The 16,224-nt window shown below is 42.0% G+C and overlaps 1 protein-coding gene and 1 long non-coding RNA gene across 2 annotated transcripts in view; one reads left to right on the forward strand and one right to left on the reverse strand.

Moving 5' to 3' along the window:
* Window positions 1-7,498: 7,498 nt before the first annotated feature.
* LOC130543360 (uncharacterized) lies at window positions 7,499-15,929 on the reverse strand. The gene is made up of 2 exons (XR_008958680.1): window positions 15,451-15,929; window positions 7,499-12,738 (listed from the first exon to the last, which is right to left on the reverse strand). It is a non-coding gene; the product is annotated as an uncharacterized LOC130543360 (long non-coding RNA).
* PINX1 (PIN2 (TERF1) interacting telomerase inhibitor 1) overlaps window positions 15,611-16,224 on the forward strand; it is an 80,760-nt gene continuing 80,146 nt past the window's right edge. The window contains exon 1 of the mRNA XM_026518905.4: window positions 15,611-15,760. Within this exon, the coding sequence (XP_026374690.1) occupies window positions 15,742-15,760 (19 nt within the window). The 5' untranslated portion in view covers window positions 15,611-15,741. The remainder of the gene's footprint in view (window positions 15,761-16,224) is intronic.

A 16,224-nucleotide genomic window follows, 5' to 3' on the forward strand; every position in this document is an offset into this window, starting at 1 on the left:
AATAAAGAAAAAAGTTCTGACAATATAAAAATATATATTGTAGAAAATAAAAAGTCTCCTGTAATTCCTTTCCTGCTCCACTGAAAATGCCAATATTAACAGTTTGAAATGTAGTCTCCTCAAATGTTTCCATGTATATGCTAACTGTACATGTATGTATATGTAGACTATTATATACACTTTCTTATTTTTAAAAGTGGGATTTAAAAAAATGGGGTGCCTATAATATTGCAAATGGTATTCCTTAATATCTCTCATAACAAAGCTTTTTAAAGTGACTCAATGTGAATTAACTTTGTGCAAGTCAAAAATGTCTGAAAGGACTTCTAGAGATTTCTTTAAAATATCAACAGATGTGAATATTTGTGCTCCATGATCACGGTCTCCTCTTCACCAGCTCCTCAATCAGCAACGACCCCAGCTAGTGGCTTAACAGGTCTATGATTCTATGGGATTCTAGGTCCAAAGACAGCCGCCGCCCCGGGAATCTCTCTCATCTATTTCCCATGCTGAGACGGCTACTGGACCAGATCAAGATGGTGGCCCTGGCGTGCAGTTAAAAAACAAAACTGTATGCACTCCGATACAAACAGCCATCTCTTTAGTTCCTTCTCCACATCAAGTGTTGTCCTAAACTATGTGAGGACTTCATTTAGGACATTCATTAAATTGCTCCACTTAACCAGCATCACAACACTTTGAGGGAGGTACCATTATTGTCCTTAACAAACGAGGCACAGAACATTTAGTAGCCTGCCCACAGTCAGCAACTGGTAAATGGCAGAAAAAGATGAAAGAGGGACAGGGATATGGAGAATAAGGGAGGGGCAGATTCAGTCCCAAGAACTACCTATAATTCTCAGGGCAAACAGCAGTGGCCACTTGGGGTATTACAGCCCTACAGCTCACTAGGCATCCTGGTATGATTTCTACATTAATTCTCACAGCAACCCCCTGGGATAGCAGATGAGGAATCAGAGAGAGGACATAACTTGCAGGTGTCAGAGCTAGATTTGAACCCTCTAACTTTGGAGGTCCCTCTGTTAATTACTGCTCCAAAGAAAATCACCACAGGGAGGGCAGACTACACCAGTAGAGCTCCATAGACTATGGACTGCTTACCCAGAGAGCCGCAGAAGCCAGAAAGAAGATTCTAGAAGGAGTCATGGAGAGGCAAGAATGGGGCTTGGGAAAGCTCCTTAGGAGATTTCAGAATCTCCACTCATAACTGCCATGGTCCCTGCCTGACAGGATACTTTCCCACTCTCAGGATGGGCCGGTGGCCGGTGTGGGGAAGTGGGGGTGGCAGGGGTCTCAGCTAGCAGCTCAGGTCTGGAAACCCTCTCGAGCATTGACTAAGTCGGCCACCACACGCCCTTTTCCATCACCTGGACTCCCACCCTGTGGTGTTTATTCATTCCCTTTGCAGGCATCTCCTTGACCTCACCCCCATCACCCTCCCCTCTCCCACCTGCAGCCCTGAAAACATCTCAAGATATAAGAAACTCAAGAGTCACCCCCTCACTCAAAGGCTAATCAAAGACATAAAGAAAAAAATTGTAAAGCAGTGAGGAAATCATATTTGTTTTTTCTTTTGACATCACTGTTGTGAATTTGATCTCTGGATGTGATTTTCCACTGTTGAGCTTTACAGATTTTCTGAAGGCTAAAGCTTAAAGTCCTAACATTTTGATAGGAAGTATAAACAGAGGGGGAATCTCAGGCCAGATCTGCCGCCAGGAAGCCAGAAGGCATTTCTGGACCAGGATCAACAGAGAGCCTTCCCTTCGCATGGCTCTTGGCTCACTAATACATTCTCCTGACTCGGAAGCACAGGGATCAGAAACCAGGTTGTGTTTAAAGCAGATTATGGGGGAATAACATAGCAAAATAGGATTCTCCCCTCCTCGAGCCCCTGCCATGGAATGGGTAGATAAATCTCAGCAAGGCATCACATCAAGCACCCACTTCTAGTGTATTGGATCTGAGGGTGGGAACTTGTGTTCCTCCTGTGGCCTGAGGCAGGCTTCGGCAGGACTGCAGGAGACACCCCCAGGGAGGGGATGAGTCTTTCATGTTTTGGGTAACAGCGGCTGGATTGACACATTTGGGGAGTTCATATTAGACATACCTCTCTGATAATGGACAAAAACAGACTCCCTGGGCTGTATTGTTCCTCCTCAGGAGAAATATCCCCAAAGGCTGGGGGAGGAAGGGTGGAGCAGAGGCCCACAGTGAAGTTCCACGGCAGAGTTAGCTTTCTTTCTTTTTCTTTTCTTTTCTTTTCTTTTTCTTTTCTTTTCTCTTTTCTTTCTTTTCTTCTTTCTTTCTTTCTTTCTTTCTTTCTTCTTTCTTTTCTTTCCTTCTTTTTTTCTTTTTTATTATGTTATGTTAGTCACCATACAGTACATCATTCGTTTTTGATGTAGTGTTCCATGATTCATTGTTTGTGTATAACACTCAGTGCTCCATGCAATACATGCCCTCCTTAATACCCATCACTGGGCCAATCCATCCCCCTGCCCCCCCTCCCCTCTGAAACCCTCAGTTTGTTTCCTGGAGTCCATAGTCCCTCATGGTTCTTCTCCCGCTTTGTTTACCCCTCCTTCTCTTTCCCCTTCCTTCTCCTAATGATCTCCCGCTATTCCTTATGTTCCACAAAGTGAAACCATATGATAATTGTCTTTCTCTGCTTGACTTATTTCACTTGGCCTAATCTTCTCCAGTTCCATCTATGTTGCTGCAAATGTTGGGTAATCATCCTTTCTGATGGCTGAGTAATACTCCATTGTATATATAGACCACATTTTCTTTATCCATTCATCTGTTGAAGAGCATCTTGGCTCCTTCCACAGTTTGGCTATTGTGGACATTGCTGCTATGAACATTGGGGTACATATGGCCCTTCTTTTCACTACATCTGTATCTTTGGGGTAAATACCCAGTAGTGCAATTGCTGGGTCATAGGGTAGCTCTATTTCCCTGCAAGAAATATTAGGGGGGGTGTCTATAAAATAATTAGCTTTAAATAAATGAGAAAATGGAATTATTTCCATCAGCCTGCTTCCAGGCTCTCCTGCCTCAACTGCCACAATATGCAGTTCTATGGAAATTCAGAATGCTCTTTGAAATGTTTACAGTTTGTTTTTGGTGGCAATGGTGGTGGTGGGTGGTGGTTTTTGTTTTTTGTTTTTGTAGTAGAAGTCATTCAGAGCACATGATATCTCATTTTCTGCTTTATACCATTTTAGGTTTATCGGTCTTCACTAGTGAATGATTGATTTGAAGGTAAAATCTGGTTTGTTGGCTTAAAATTTTCATGGTTCTAACTTGCTTGCTACTGTATAGGACAATTTTACTTTTTAAAGACTTGACTTTTGTGGGTATACATAACTGGTACACAAGTTGTAGAAAACTTGAAACATTCAGAAAGTATTAGGAATCTCTGCTTCCAGCCACAATGGAATAACAGGGACTGGATCTATCCATCCATCTTGAACAACACAAAACTGGACAAAAGATACAAGATACTAGTTTTCAGACATTGAGGAGTAGGCAGTGAAGAACTGTGCCACACACCCCCTACCAAGAGATGGGACGTTCCTTCCTGGAGAGAGTTTCCAGCCTGCACACGGGGAGGGGGGACCCCAACAGAACTCAGAGATCTCACACTGCTGAGGAGACACAATCAAGGTAGCTAGAATCCATGGGGCTGTGTTCGGAGAGAAGAGAACTATACCAAGGGCTCCACATACCATCAGTGGGGACCCCTCCAGTCTTCCAGTAAGTACTGAGCAAGGGACACATGTACAGAAACTACTGGGAAGGAGCTACCCAAGAAAAACAGGCAGAAAAATCCCCAGAGCTTATGCAGGGCCAAGAATAACCTGTATTTCCTGAGCAGTAAGAACTCTGAACACATAAAGCATTAAATAGAATTCTCAGAAGTCTTATCTCAGTCACGGGATGAGATTACACCTAAAATAAAAGACTGGTGGGCCCCCGCCTAACAAAAATTAAGAGAAAGTCTTGAGATCAAATTGTTCCCAAAAAACCTAACCTATCCCAGAACGAAATATTTAAAGGAATACAAATCCACCAACACCCAATAATATAACACAGAATTCTTGTCATGGCATAAAAAGTTATCAGGTGTGTGAAGGAGCAGGAATACATGAATCATAACCAGGAGAAAACCTTAAAAAGCATTTGGAAGATCAAAAAATAACCACAACCTTACCAACAAGAAATGACCTTAATGATTCCGGTATTATTGCCTTTAAGGCTTTTATTTGGCACATTAAGGTTTTATTTATTTCTTTATTAGAGAGAGAGAGAGAAAGAAAGAATCTGAAGTAGACTCCATGCTGAGCGTAGAGGCCGATGTAGGGCTTGATCTCACAACCACAAGATCATGACCTGAGCTGAAACCAAGAGTTGGACACTTAACTGACTGAGCCACCCAGGTGCCTCTCAGTACATATTTTTTAAATTACTGAAATTATGGGGCACCTGCGTGGCTCAATTTGTTAAGCATCTGCCTTCAGCTCAGGTCATGATCCTGGGGTCCTGGGATCAAACCCCATGTCAGGCTCTTTGCTCAGCGGGGAGTCTGCTTCTCCTTCTTCTCCTACTGCCACTCCCCCTGCTTGTGCTCTCTTTCTCTCTCTTTCTGTGTCAAATAAATAAATAAAATCTTTAAAAAAATTGCATGGATGATCAGATGTAGGTACAACTTGGTAAGCATTTCCCCATGTGTCTTATTTCTTCCTTTCTTCTTCTCCTTCTCCTCCTTCTTTTTTTGGTGATAAGAACCAACACTCATTTGGGTTACCTCAAATAATAGGAAGTGAACTTGAGGAGACCACCAGGTAACAAGGAAAGAGGGGTCTCAGTTTGTTCTAGTAGAAGCAGTGAATTGTTTTTCATGGGTCATTTTCCCATAAAATCCTGTAAAAGCAGTGACGGCCTATTTACTACTGGATTTGTTACACTACCTTATTTAAAGGTTGGTAAAGATTATCTTTGAATCCTTGTATTTATGTAAACAAAAAGATCCTCAATATCTGATATTAAACATTGTCAGCATTGTTTTTTGTCTCCAACATTCCATTATGAAAAATTTCCAGCATGAAGTGAAGCTGAAGAATTTTATAGTGAACATCCACTGTGATTTCACTACACTTGCTGTATCACACATTCACACATCTTTCAGATTCTCTCCATCCATTAACCCCACCTATTTGGGGGGGCATTTCAAAGTAAACTGCAGACATCAGAATGTGTTCCCCTAAATAGTTCAGTATAAATGTTGTTACTTAAGTTTCAATGTTTGTTAAGTTTTTTACAGGTCTATACAGTAAAATGTGCAAGTCATAAGAGTACACCTCTGAGTTCCCCCCAAAAAAGGCATTGAACCGTGTAACCCAAATGGTTATCAAAATCTATGATGCCATCATCACCCCTCAAAGTTTCCTTGAGACCCTTCCCAGTCAGTGTGTGCCCCACTCCCCCAGAGACAAGAGCTGTTCTGATTTTTCCACACCTAGATTTGTTTTGCCCTTCTAGAATTTCATATAAATGGAATCATAGAGTATATAATTTCACTGAGCACCAGGAAACTTTCTCTTAATATTTTTAGGTAGTGACTATTTTAGCCTTTGGGACCAGACAGTCTCTTGAAACTACTCAACTCTGCTAATGTAGCCAAAAAACAGCCCAACAAAAGATAGATGAGTGGGGCTGGCTGTTCCAATAAAACTTTGATTACAAACACAGGTAGCCGGGCCCATACACCATGATTTGCCAAGCCCATCAAATGTGGTCGTGTGTGTCAGTAGTTTGCTTGTCCTCACTGCTGAGTAGTATTTTGTGGTAGGAATGCGCCACTTTATTCATTTGCCAGATGCTGAATACTGGGGCTGCTTCTAGTTAATAACTATTATGAATAAAGCCTCAATGAACATTCTTGTACAAGTGTTTTTGTAAAAATATGTTTTCGTTTCTCCTGCGTAAAAACCTAGAAGTGTAATTGCTGGGTCATAGGGTAGGTTTACTTTTACTCTAAACGCATAGAAAATAAACAATAAAAAACAGCTGCCAGGAGTCAGTGTGACTTTTACTTCTCCTTCACCAGGCAGAGATAAAACCATGTTCTGTGGAAGTTTCTTCTCTCACTGAAACTTCTCTGCCTCTCCGGCCCTTTCCTTCCTTTCAAAGTGGGATCATCACAAGCAAAAGTTTAAAAACATACTTTGCACGCCTATCTCTACTACCAAGCTGCTTCTTTCTACTCCCTAGCTCAAACTGCCAAGAGGAAGACTGACTAGTTCAGCTGATCACCGTCCTCCCATACGTGGCCAGCTTCTCACGGTGGAACACCCCCGTGGGTGTTGGCCTCTTGTGGCGTGGCTGCATACCTCATCCAATCAGTTCTGGCCTGGCGAAGTGGTGCAGAGGGTAGATATGGGGTTTCTATAAAGGAAACAACTCAGGGCTCCCACTCTTAGCTGATGAGTGTCCTATAGCGACGATGGTAAATGTGGCTAGTGTCTTCACTGATATATAATTATAGCGATTAAAAATTCCCCTTACATTGTTTTGAATTTTTCATCTCACATCTTAGGCTGCAAAAGACATTTTGGAACACAAATATTTGCATAAAACTGGTAACATTTCCTTCCAGATTCCCTAGAAGCTGTAATACTGAGTATAAATATCTGACATCAGTGATTTTCCCACTTTGGCATCAACATTACTTTCAGGGCTTAGTAAAACACACAGGGCAGGGACCCATCCTAGAGTTTCTGTTTCAGGAGGGCTAGTGTGGGGCATGAGAATTTGCATTTCTAACAAGTTCCCAGGTGACGCTGACCTGCAAAGAGGAATTTTTTTTTTCTTCTTCTGATGCATTTACAGCACTTTGTGCCACTTGAAAATATTTAATACAATCTGCCTTGCCTTAGAATTAAGTTTGCACATATTCACTTCCCTGAACAGGAGCTCCATAGGTTCTGTACTGTTTATCTTTGTATGCCCTAAAGTGCTAAGCAAGAATAGTGTGTTTAAAAGAAAACAAACAAACAAAAAAACAACTTATGTTGTTAATCTGCCACCTAATTCCCTTGTTATTGTCTCCTTGTGGTATGAAGGCTGTCCCAAGTTCCTCCAATTTTATTTGCAGACACTTAAAACTAATTGCCACTTAACCTTTGGTTTCTTGCTTGGATTTCTGATAAGCAATAGCTGTAATTTTTCATTTCTGAATTTTACACCCCCTCTTGTCATTAAGTACCCTTGATCCAAATTTTCCTTGGAGTGGGTGATAGTGGAAGGAGGTTGTGAGGGAAGATAGGATTGGTTGGCTTAAAAAGTGCGGGAAAGGCATAAGCTGAGATCTTAAAATTAAATTTTACCATTAGCATCCTTGAAATCAAAATCAAAACGAGATGTTTGTGAAAGACCTGGAAAGTAGTAAAGCCCTCTCTAACTTATGGAATTTTTATTTTTTTAAAAGATTTTATTTATTTATTTGAGAGAGAGCAAGCGAGAGACAGAGCGAGCACAAGCAGGGTGAGGGGCAGATGGAGAAGCAGACTCCCGCTTAGCAGGGAGCCCAATACAGGGCTTAATCCTGGGACTCCAGGATCATGACCTGAGCCGAAGGCAGATGCTTAACCAACTGAGCCATCCAGGTGCCCATAAATTATGGAATTTTTAATATGGCACCCCAGGTGATATAATAAAGAGAGGAGAGGAAAATACATAGGAAGTAACTTGCCCGACTTTACCCCTGTCACAATTCACAAAGACAAAAAAATCAAACATACTTAGAACATTTGGACCAAAATGCAGAAACTAGAGGACAGATAAACAGCACATTCAGACCAAAGTTAGAAGAGTCTCCACGAATTCGTATCACAGGAACCAGAAAAGTTCTTTTGTCTCAGATTTGTGAGTCGTATTTACTGTTGACACTCAATGAACTGGCCCTAATTGCCTCAGAACATCTTAAGGGAGAATATTTCCCCCTGGTTTATTTCACACATATCTCACAACCTCCCTCTTCGTCCAAGTTGTGTGATCCCAGAACCTCCCTCTTCCTCCAAAGTGTGTCATCTAAAACAGGACCTACAACCCATTTTCAAGATTTTTGTTTGGGGTGCCTGGGTGGTGCAGTCTTAAGCGTCTGCCTTCAGCTCAGGACGTGATCCCAGAGTCCTGGGATCAAGCCCCACATCAGGCTACTCCGCTGGGAGCCTGCTTCTTCCTCTTGCACTCCCCCTGCTGTGTTCCCTTCCTCGCTGGCTGTCTCCCTGTCAAATAAATAAATAATCTTTAAAAAAAATCAAGATTTTTGTTTGATATAAGGTCAATGCACCAGGAAAGTACCTGTTTGCAATTACATATATGAAATGCTTACTCTCCTTTTTAAAAAAGATTTATTTATTTATTTTAGGGGGAGGGGCAGAGGGAGAGAGAGAATTTCCTGCAGACTCACCACCGAGCGTGGAGCCATTGTGGGGCTTGTTCTCACAACCCTGAGATCATGAACTGAGATCAGGACCTGAGCTGAAGCCACTCAACCGACTGAGCCACCCAGGCTCCCCGCTTACTATCCCTTCTCACAAAGTGTTCCCAGTCATCTCCTGATAGGGAGGATAGGGTGAAGCTTGTTCTCTACTAGATTTCTCAAGAAAGGCTCATGAGTTGTGGAATGTTTAAAACTGGTTTTCTACAGACTTGACACTTGAAGGATAACTAGGCTGGCTATAAAAGTCTCGATTCATATTCTCTTTCCTTTAGTTTCTTAGCAATTGTTGCTCCATGGTTGCCTTGCTTTCTACATCGATATTGAGAGGTCTGATGTTGACCTAATTCTTTTGCCTTTATTATTTTAAAAAATTAATTAGTTATGTTATTAACTTATTTACATGTTATTATTATTTTGCTTAGGGATTTTTTTCTTTGAGAAAGTCTAGTAATTTTGCTAGGATACGGGTTTGGAGTTGATGGTTGTGGCTCAATTTTCCCAGATACTTGTTAGACTTTTAAAATATGGAGAATCAGATCCTCTTATTTCTGGGAACTTTTCTTGGGTAACAGTTGTAAATGTTAGCTCTGTTCTATTATTACGTTTTTAGTCTTCAGGAACTCCAATTTTATACATCTCTGTTGGATCTTCTTTGCCTCTCTTCCATTGCTTTTTTTTTTTTTAAGATTTATTTATTTATTTTGGAGAGAGTGTGTGTGCACATTTATGTGAGAGTGTGTACAAGAAGGGGAGGGGCAGAAGGAGAGGAAGAGAATCTCAAGAAGACGCCCCACTGAGCGGGAGGCCGATGTGGGGCTCGATCCCATGACCCCTGAGATCACAACCTGAGCCAAAACCAAGAATCAGAAGCTCAGCTGACTGAGCCACCCAGGCACCCCTTCACTCTTCCATTTCAATAGCTGACACTGTTACTAAACTTCTTTATCTCATTTTCATTCTCTTAGTTGTTTGGTTAGCTTTTTAAATATCTCTCTCTTTTTTTTTAATGATTTTTTATTATATTATGTTAGTCACCATACAGTACATCCCCGGTTTCCGATGTAAGGCTCGATGATTCATTAGTTGCGTATAACACCCACTGCACCATGCAATACGTGCCCTCCTTACTACCCATCACGGGTCTATCCCATTCCCCCACCCCCCTCCCCTCTGAGGCCCTCAGTTTGTTTCTCATAGTCCATAGTCTCTCATGTTTCATTCCCCCTTCTGATTACCCCCCCTTTCTTCCCCTACCGATCATCCTAGTTCTTATGTTCCATAGATGAGAGAAATCATATGATAGTTGTCTTTCTCTGCTTGACTTAGCTTTTTAAATATCTCTTATTAACTTTTAATTTGAATATATTCCTTTGGCCACCTTGTAATTTGGTCCTCATTTCTGATACGGTTTTGCTGTTTTACTTCCATTTTTTTCCTGTGTTTAATCAACTCTCATTTTATTGCTTCCTGTTTTTTGTCCATTTCTGTTAGTTGGAGTTTCTGATTCAAGGTTATTTTGTCCCCTCCACATCACCAAATAATTAATTTGATGTGGAGTATTATCTATAGTTTTCTTCTGTTTTTGGTTGTTTTTGCAGGGGTAGATTTTCATCAGCTGAAATGTTTCCATTCTCACTTTCTGTTTTTTCCTTAGAGAAGGCTTGTATAGATGAAACTATTTTTGTTTATTAATCTCATGCATGGGCTCTTGGCTAAGGGGTAGTTTTTAAGACTCCTACTTCAGGACTGCCACCTGCTCTCAGTGTGGCAAAGTGCCCTTTCAAATGGTAATTCTCTTTTTAGTGTGTATGGAGGGGGAAACTGGGGAAAAAAATATGCGTTCCTTGATTTTTTCAAAATCTCTTCAGTTTTGCAGGACTCTAAATTCCCTCTTCCTACTCCTTTTTTTTTTTTTTAAATCACCTAGTGTCCAAAGGAGATTTTCAGAAGCAATGACGTTGGTTCATTGCTACACAGAATCATCAGTATTGATACTTGATCTCTGGCTGCTTTCAACATTGTTGACCACTTCATCATTCTCTGAAATATTTCCCCCCGGCTTTTTCTCTTACCTCTGAAGCAGCTCCTTCCAGCTCTCCTAAGAGTCTCATTCTTCTCTTCTGGCTATGAAATGTTAGACTTCCTCAAAGCCTGGCCTTTCATTGTTCTCATTCCACACTCCTTCTGGGTGCACACATCACTGTTCATGGCTTCATTTAACATCCACATTTGCATGAGTCCCCGTTTTTTTTTTAAGATTTTATTTATTTGAGAGAGAGAAAGAGAGAGAGCGCACGAGCACGGTGGAGAGGCAGAAGGAGAGGGAGAAGCAGACTCCCCGCTGAGCGGGGAGCCCAATGCAGGGCTCAATCCCAGGATCCTGAGACCATAACCTGAGCTGAAGGCAGACGCTTAGCCAACTGAGCCACCCAGGTGCCCCATGATTCCCAGTTTTCATCTCTAACCCAAACCTGTTTCCTGAGCTCTAGACTCCTATGTCTAAATGATAATACTCACATTCAAAGACACCTCAAGCATATCATGTCTAAAACTGAGCTTTATTCCTTACCCCCAAATGCCACTGTTTCGGTTATAGAAATGTTGAGATTATTCTTGACAACTTTCTCTCTCTCAACTCCCAAATATCCAGGTTATCAATTCCTATTGACCTTATCTTCTAAAAGTCTTTTGAATCCAACAACTAATCATCACTTTGACAACCACCTTCATTTTTCACCTTAACTACAATTGCCTGCTAATTGGACTCTCTATAAACACCTTTCCCCCTTCAATCTGTTAGTCCATACAACAGCCATAGGGACCTTTTAGAAACTATACTGTGTGTTACTTCCCTACTTAAAAATTCTTCAATGGCTTCCCATAGCTCTTGAGACAAAGACCCAAATCCTTATTATTACACAAGAACTTGTAAGAACTGGCACCCTACTCAATTCTGTGGCCTTCCCTTCCCTTGCTCTGCATTCAGCCATATCAAGTCCTGGAATAGGCTATGCTTTAATTCACTTCTCACTTTCTTTTTCTTTTTTTCCCCCAAGAAGGATGGTATATATGATCACTTTATTTCACAGGGCAAAAGTTATTTAACACCCACTGGACACTATGTGAAGCATTAGAAGCCAACTATACATATGTTCGGTATCAGCCACAGAGCTGTTCCTCTTCTTCTAGAAGTGCTGCTTTTTATTGTGGCTTATGGTAACCGTGCAACATGCAGGGGATGATCCTGGATGCCACATGGGGCAAGCTGTTATGCCCAAACTCTTATCCCCCAAACATACCCTCTTTAGCCAGTAAGGGCCTTTTATAAAAAAGCCTTGTGGTTTTCATGAAGAGACTACTATGCATTATAGCTTTTGCCCAGCATCACCACAAAACTTGAACTATTTTGGTTAAACAGCCCTTTAAAAGATGACCGAAGAAAAGAATATCTATTAAGAAACTGTCTAAATCCCCCCAAATTGCTATTTCCACACAGTCAGTTATGGTGATGATGCACATAGTTCTGGATTAATAATGAAACCTTAAAAAGCAGACAAAAGCTGCATGGGCTTTGGCTGGCTGGCTCTCCCCTCAGGAGCCCTAAACATCATGTCCTGTTGCCTTTCCTGATATAAGAGGCTTTTCACATCTTGGACAGCCTGATGTCATAGGTGACCATGTTGAAGTTGTCCCAGGCAAAGAGCTTCTTCTCCAGTAGGTCACAGTCAACCATGCTGTTGTATGGTTCTTGAGTGGGTTGGTCAGGGCCTTGCTGTGCCCTATGCCTGTGCCATAGACAAAGCTGACAGTGGCATCAGGTGGTGAGTAGCTGCTGATGGTGTACAAGTGCTCACAGATGATGAAGACATCAGCCACTGACTGCTTATGGATGTTAGTCTCCCAGGTTTGTTCAAGTTCAAGACTCTCTGGGTTCAGTTTGGAGAGAATAATGGAGCCTTTGGCCTCCTGTTTGCTGTACACTTCTCACTTCCCGGCAGAAGCTTTCTTGAATTTTCCTAAGTTAAATCCCCTCTTATAGTCTGTCCTAGGCTCATGTCTTTCTCTCTCCAGCATTTATCTCAGATCTAATTTTATATTTACATCTGTGGTTATTTGATTAATGTCTATCTTCTCAGCAAACTCAATGAGGGTAGGGGTCATGACTGTTTTGTTCACCTTTGTAATTCCAGCAGTGAGCACAATGTCTGAAACAATAAATATCTGTTGAAATAATCATTCTGACCTCTATTTCCTTTAAAATTAAACAGAGCTTTATTGAGTACTGTATTGAGTGCTATGTGCCAGATGCCATTTTAAGCACTTGACATGTATCATCTCGTTATTCCTCTTAATAGAGGAAGGAGGAGGTAAAATAATCTGCTCAAAATACACAGCAGGTTACCAAAGCTAGTAAGTTACAGAGCTAAGATTTGAACCCAGGAAGTCTGGTTTCAGAATCCAAGCTCTTAAATATTATATTTTATTCCTTTTAATGCTCATATCACTTAGACTTTTCTGATTAGAGTAATTTTATGAGAGTCTTTCAGACCCAGAAATAATCTCAGTGATCTTCTGTTTTTCAATTGGATCAGTGATATCAAAAGGGGTGAATGACTTGTCCAAGATCCCACTGCAAGCTAGTAGCAGAATTTAGACTCTATCATGTTTTCTGCTTTTTTTCCCCCCTTCATTGTATCGTCCTCGTGCCTCTTAGGAATGAGCTAAGTTTAACTGGCAAGATTCAGTTCTATTTCTTTTATAGATAAAAATTTTAATGCTATATCTGACATACAGTATACAGATGTAGTACAACATATGAGAATTCCTTTTTGTAGTTGTACAGAATGTGTAACTAGCTTTTATAATTGTATATGTGTGGAGTGGCAGGGCGGCGGCGGGGGGAGGGGATTAATGTGATTTGCTAGAGCTAAAGAAAAGAAGTAGCAATCATCTGTCTCTGATCTTGGTCTTTGCTTGCATGAAGGCAGGGGGCTAGGTCGATCCCAAGTACCTTCTAGGCTCAGGTCTTTGAAGTATATTATTAGTGTTTGTCAACCTTACCTAAAGGTGTTCTTCATAAAGTACTTTTCTTGAACAGAAGAAAAAAGTATATTTTAACCCTGAGTTCATTTATACCTTTGGTTGTTTGATGGCCTTCTGCACAAAGTAAGGTCTGTGGATCACCAGCACCCACATTCTTGGAAGCTTGTTAGAAATGCAGAATTTCTGGCCCTATCCCAGACTTGCTGAACCAGAAACTGCATCTTAATAAGATCTTCAGGTGATTCACATGCACATTAAAGGTTGAGAAGTACTACTCTGAGAGGGTCTGCCAAGAAAGAGACTGAAGACTGAATGTCTTATACTGAATCACCTTATTTTTAAAAGTACAATATTCATTCCCAGCTGACAATTTAAAACCTATAAATAGGATTCTATATATTTTTCTAAAATCCCACACTTGACAGTAGTTTTTTTCAATAGATAATCCTCATAGATTTTTCATAGGCACAAGAAATGCTGGAGTTGGAACAAACCTAGGACACCATTAGTCTATCCTGCATTCACACAAAAGCAGAATACCTTCTATAGGTATTCCTTTGTGGCCTCTGACTGAACATTTCCAGGAAAGGCAACTCACCAAATCACAAGGCATAACCATTCCTTGCCATTCACTGCCACACTTAACAATCTTAGTTTAGTTTTGACCATCTATCACCTGGACCATGGCAACGGTGTTGCAAACTTGTCTCAATCTTTCTGACCATCCAAGAGACAAAATCCTCTTCCTACAATCACATACCAACTTCCTTTTCAATCCACTATTGTCCACACTTATGTAACTACCTCCTATTGTCTCTGGTCTCATCAAACAGATCAGCTAATTATCCAAAGACTTGGGTGATCCTGCCTTTCTAATTTTTTGCAAGTCCAACTCCCTACCTTAATCCTGTTTCCCGTGGCACAATTTAGGGGCTCCCTGACTTAGCTATAAAAATTCCAGCTCCCGGGTATTCATTAACAGAGGTAACTATTCTCTTGTTTCTTTTTTCTGATTTTTATGAAACTAGAGAAGTTAACCTTGTTTAGACTCCTTGTTAAAGGGCAAATTCATCTAGAACAGGAATCTAGTCCCTCACACAGCTTTTCCTGGCACCTGGCTCCTCTCTTTATGTTCTACTTATGACAGGAAAGCCTTCTATCTATACTCATCACCCTGACGTTCGCTGGAGAGTCACCTGTGCAAGAAGATATCCTTCCTATCTAAGATTCTCATCGCCAGAATTTCATTAGAACTCCCATGGAGACTGAGACACTTCAGTTAAAATTCACAAATGGCTATAGAGCCCCTACCATACTCAAAATTATTTTTCTAGGTGTTGGTATGGATAGAGAGAAGATTAAGATAAAGGCAAAGTTCCAGAGTGCACTTTGTAAGAGAAGAAACAAAACAACTTAGTCTTCTTGAAGACATCATGTTAGAGAAAAAATTTTTGCCACATTTAGTTATCTTCTTAACTTGGGATTCCATAGGTAGGTAGATATGTATCTACTTTATCTACTTCTCTATCTCAGAGGGCAGAGGTAGGTCATTAAAAAAAGAGGTAGAATACCATAGTGCAAGGTCTTCCCCTCCTGGTGAGTTTCTCCAACTCCTCATACACACCGTTTTAAAATGCTGACGGCCCTAAGGACCGTTGTTTACATATTACTTTCCTCATGAGACTGTGAGCTAATAGAGGGCAGAGTTCATGTTTTACTTCCAGAAAGCACCATGATTGGCATTTAGTAATCAATGCTGAGAATGATACAGGTAACCCTACTGAGCGCTTGCCCTGTGGCAGCCACTCTTAGAAAGGGTTTACATCTAGTCAATCATTTAGTACAGGCACTTGCACAAGCGAATGAACCCATACCCTTCTCTCCACCGGCTTCAGACCCGGAGACTTACGACCTCTTCCCCGGGATGTCCGCGCTCCCTCAACTCCCGGAACTCCTTTGCCACGCCCCTAGAACGTCCGCGTCCCGCCCACTCGCCGCCACGTGGTCCATGGCCCGTCGCACCTCTCTGACGTCACGAGCACGCGCCCTGGTCGCTGCTGTCCACCTGGTTTGCGAGTTGCTTGGTTCTAGCTTCTCCGCGAGCCGGCTGCTCAGTAGCAGCCACCGCTCAGGTCCGGAGGCTCGCGGCTCCCCAGGCTCTCAACATGTCGATGCTGGCTGAGCGTGAGTGGAGGGCGCGAGGGTGAATGTTCCAGGTCACGCGCCAGGCCGGACTGAGTGGCGCGGGGTGCGGGGTGCTGGCGCGCAGCGGGGCGGGGGATGCGGGGGGGACGGGGAAACTCGGTTCGCCTCGCCCTGCCTTCCGCTCAGATTTCCCAGCCCAGCCTTCCCCGGAAGTTAGCTACCGGTCTACTAGTGAAAGAGACTGCGATGTCCACGTGGGACTCTTGTCCTTATGCTCAGATCTGGGCACGCGCGCCGGCACCCCGGGAGCCAGGACGCGAACCGGGCAAACCCTGAGCTGTTCTTTCATTTTGCCGGGCCTCAGCTTCTTCTGGTTAAAAAGAGGTGGTTGGGCCAGCAGAATCTCTTCAGGCAGTGAAATCTTGTTCTCGAAGACTTATTGAACCCAGAGAAAGAAAAGCAAGGGGTTTAGAAGCTTCAAACACAAGAAGTTAGCCTTTTTT

The sequence above is a fragment of the Ursus arctos genome, unplaced genomic scaffold, assembly GCF_023065955.2.
Source record: "Ursus arctos isolate Adak ecotype North America unplaced genomic scaffold, UrsArc2.0 scaffold_11, whole genome shotgun sequence".
NCBI lineage: Eukaryota > Metazoa > Chordata > Mammalia > Carnivora > Ursidae > Ursus > Ursus arctos.